The 4288-nt window shown below is 34.5% G+C and overlaps 1 protein-coding gene and 1 pseudogene across 1 annotated transcript; both read left to right on the forward strand.

Annotated features, from left to right (window-relative positions):
* The first annotated feature begins 875 nt into the window (after positions 1-875).
* Positions 876-1361, forward strand: LOC132803197 (receptor-like protein 18). The gene has a single exon (XM_060815477.1). The coding sequence runs from the start codon at positions 876-878 to the stop codon at positions 1359-1361; it is 486 nt and encodes a 161-aa protein (XP_060671460.1).
* Positions 1362-2011: 650 nt separating this feature from the next.
* LOC132803198 (receptor-like protein EIX2) lies at positions 2012-3455 on the forward strand (annotated as a pseudogene).
* The last annotated feature ends 833 nt before the right edge of the window (positions 3456-4288 follow it).

Raw genomic sequence — 4288 nt, forward strand, 5'->3', positions numbered from 1 at the left:
CCTTTGGGTTACACCACCAAAGAAAAGGCAAACAAAGTATTACGATTAAAGAAGGCATTATATGGATTAAATTAAGCACCATGAGCTAGAATAGCAAAATTGATTCATACTTTAGACAAATAATGAATTTCAGTGGAGTCTAAGTGAGCCTTCCTTATATGTCTAAAAAGAAGGTATGCAAGATATTCTTATTGTCTGCTTATATGTTGATGATTCGATTTATACTGGTACTAGTCCAAAAATGATAGAAGAATTTAACAGTGCAACGATGAAAGAATATGAAATTACATCTTGGCCTGATGATATATTTTCTTGGCATCCAAGTTCAACATGCTAAAGGAGAAATATTTAGTTGTCAAGAAAAATATTTAAATGATTTTCTCAAACAGTTTCATATAGACAACAGTAAACCGATGTCTACACGAATGGCATTAAATGAGAAGTTGCGTAAGGATGATGGTGCAGAGAAAGTTGATGCAAAAAACTACAAAAGCTTATGTAATATACGGTATATTATATATATTATTATTTTTCTTAAAAGTTTTATAACTATCATTTTATTTTTTAAAAAATAGATTTTTTATCCTAATAGGTTTTGGTTATAAGTATATTTCAATTTTATTAGGAAATTGGGAAAAAAAGGGGTATTTACTCTATTTTTTGTTTTATAAAAAAGAAGGAAAAAAATCCATTTATTTTACTTTTACGTTGTTTTCAATGCAGCGATGCTAGGGTATCAGGTAGGTCTTCTTTTTCTTTTTCTTTTTTTTTTCTAGCCCTAAATGCCATTAATGTAACACCCTATCCTAAAGGACATCGGATTTTGTGCACGTTGACCGTGTGGGAACAACGTTTCAAGTTTGATTGGAAACAATATGGTTTCTCTTCAACACCTTGATCTTTCTGACACTAAATTAGAAGGCCTCATTCCTGAAACTTTTGGGAACAACATGAATTCCCTTTCATACCTTGATCTTAGTTTCGGTCACTTAATAGGTCCCATTTTGAATTCTCTAGGGAACATGACTCACCTTACACACCTCAATCTTTGCTATAATGATTTCACGGGGTCGACTCCTGAATCTTTTGCCAAGCTAGAGACACTTACATACCTCGATCTTCAATATAATGATTTCATGGGTTCGATTCCTAAATCATTTGCCAACCTAGAGAGCTGTACGTACCTCGATCTTAGCGGGAACAAGTTAAATGGTTCCATCCCAATGGTTTTCGCGAACATGACTAGTACCCTTACATATCTTGCCCTTAGAAATAGCGGGTTAGAAGGTCATATTCCAAAGAGTTTTGGGGAAAAGATGTCTGTCCTTGCAGTCCTTGACCTGAGCCAAAATAGTTTATAAGGTTCCATTCCAGAATCTTTTGGTAACATGGTAAAGTTAACATATCTTTCCATGGAGCAGAATCTGTAAGAAGGTTGCATTCCTAAAGCTTTAGGGAATATGTCTATCCTTGAGCACCTTGATCTTACAAATAATACACTTGAAGGTGAAATTTTGAAATCCATTTGGGACATATGCACTTTGCGTGAATTGTACATGCCTTCAAACATTCTTAGTGGTGACCTCCCTGACCTTAGTCGAACATCATCCAATTGCAAAAATCACTCTCTAGAGATGTTGGATTTACGTGACAACTGAATCGTCGATTTTTTTTTTTCCATATCGTTCATTGTTCTCCTCTTTGAAGTCCTTGGATCTTTCCTCAAATCAAATAGGTGGAAGTGTACATCCAAGTATTGGTCAATTGTCACAGCTGGAGAAATTAGATATTTCAAATAACCTTTTAGAAGGTGTCATTTCTGAATTTGAAACTCTCCAAACTATGGTACTTGGATTTATCTTCAAACAAATTATTGATTTTCAATGTAAGTTCTGCTTGGGTTCCTCCTTTCAGATTGGAAACCATATCCCTTAGTTCTTGTAAGTTGGGCCCTAAATTCCCAAATTGGCTTCAAACTTAAGTCAATTATTCAGTGCTTGAGATTTCCAACATGGGAATTTCAGATTCGATTCCCATATGGTTTTGGAACACATCTATTGAATTTAACATTGATGCATCTAACAACCAAATCAGTGGAAGTATTGCAAATCTTTCAATATTGAAGTGGGGAGCTTACCGTGACGTAGATTTCAGTTCCAATCAATTAGAAGGTAAAATTCCAATGTTTCTCTTCAATGTGACAGCACTACACCTTTCCAACAATAAATTCTCTAGCCTCAATTCTTTATGTGACTTTAAAGGTTGAGCAAGTTTGGTATTTTTAGATATCTCAGTTAATCAATTATCAGGGACACTTCCAAATTGATGGTCAAGTTTAGATAGTTTGGCAATTCTCAACTTGGCACACAATTATAATCTATCAGGGAAACTTCCATCCTCCATTGGCCCATTGTTGTCAATTCAGGCATTACATCTTGGCAATAATAATTTTATAAGAGGGCTACCTTCATCTTGGAAAAACTACTTAAGGTTGGTAGCTTTTAATGTGGGAGAGAATAACTTGTCAGGACCAATTCTAAGTTGGATAGGGGAAAGTCTAACAGAGCTTGCTATACTTGTTCTAAGATCCAATCACTTCAAAGGAAGCATACCCTCAAATATATGTCATCTACAATCTGTTCAACTGTTGGACTTGTCTATGAACAACATCTCAGGAAATCTTCTCACTGGTGTTGGTAATTTTACCGAAATGTGTAAAGTTGTAGCTATAGATGCAACTATTTCTTATCTCATCTATGTCCCTATTCCTACAAGCAGTGCAACTTTGTTTCTAAGGTCGGAAGAAAAAATAGAAGTTGTATGGAAAGGAGTAAAGTCTGAATTTGGAAGAACTTTGGGACTCGTAAAGCGCATTGATCTATCATGCAACATGCTAAATGGTGAAATTCCAAGTGAAATCACTTTGCTAATTGGATTAGTTTCTTTAAATTTATCGAGAAACAATCTAAGTGGAAAGAATTCCTGCAAGGATTGGTGACATGAACTCATTAAATGCTCTTGATTTGTCAAATAACCATTTGTTGGGTCGAATTCCTCAAGGTCCTGCCCTGATTAATGGCATGGGTGTGCTAAACTTGTCAAACAACAACTTATTGGGTAAAATTCCAACAAGCAATACTGGTAAGCTTCAAAGGTTTGATGCAAGTGCATACATGGGGAATCCTAGACTTTGCGGAGATCCACTCTCTGACATGTGTCTAGGAGAAGACACTGGTAACATTAATGGAGAAGACGCAGACAAGTTTATAAGCCATGGATTTTACACAAGTATGGGGGTTGGATATGCTGTTGGATTTTGGGGAGTTTTGGACACGTTAATCTTCAACAAGTCAAGGAGGTTTGCATATTTCAAACACTTAAACGATTTGGCAGATTGGATTTATGTTATGGCTGCACTGTACAAGGCAAAGTTGCTCAAGACACTCAAAGGTTAATAAGGTAAAATACTTCTCTCTCTCTTATTTATTTTTTGTTGAGTGCTCACGTACATGACATACTTGCAAGTTGCAACCATGCATATATTGTCACATATTTCTGTTAATTTGTCATGGCAATGAACGAGTATATCTACCACACATGTGAACCCTGACTCGGTTTTTTGTTTTTTAAATTATATATGAATGATACATCTTAACTTATTGTTTTAACCATGAGACTTTAAAATATATATATATATATATATATATATTTTGGATGAAAAAATTGAGACTTTAGAAATTAATTATATTGTTTATAAACTACTGTTTTATATTACTATATATTTTCGATGTTACATACAACTCATATTGGTAAGCTGATGATGATATAATTTCTCAGGTTATTACAAGCTTTTAAGCTTTTTGTGTATGGAAATTAGGCATTTGCCAACTGTAGATTCTTTTTTATGTGCTTTCTATCTGGGTGTATGTGGCAAGGCTTTGAACTAGTGCAGCCGTCATTTGATTCTTTAAATTCACTATCTTCTGCATATTGGGTCTGCTTGCAATCACCATTTGCTCGGAGACAAGATCAGAAAGAATACAATTCAACTAACCACAAGATGTAGAACTGGAAGAAGTTCATGAAGAAAGAGTGGAATGATTTTATACAAGGAATATTACTCTCCGTTATTTTTTTCTATGGTTCAAAATGTAATTTATTTTTGTACTTTTGAGGTAATGCATTTAAAGTACTGTAAATATTCACGTGCACTATTGCATTCAAATATTTGGTGGAGATTTTTACAAAAATGTCAGTATGTGTATCAAAGCAGCATTTTGATTGTGTT

The sequence above is a fragment of the Ziziphus jujuba genome, chromosome 3, assembly GCF_031755915.1.
Source record: "Ziziphus jujuba cultivar Dongzao chromosome 3, ASM3175591v1".
Taxonomy (NCBI): domain Eukaryota; kingdom Viridiplantae; phylum Streptophyta; class Magnoliopsida; order Rosales; family Rhamnaceae; genus Ziziphus; species Ziziphus jujuba.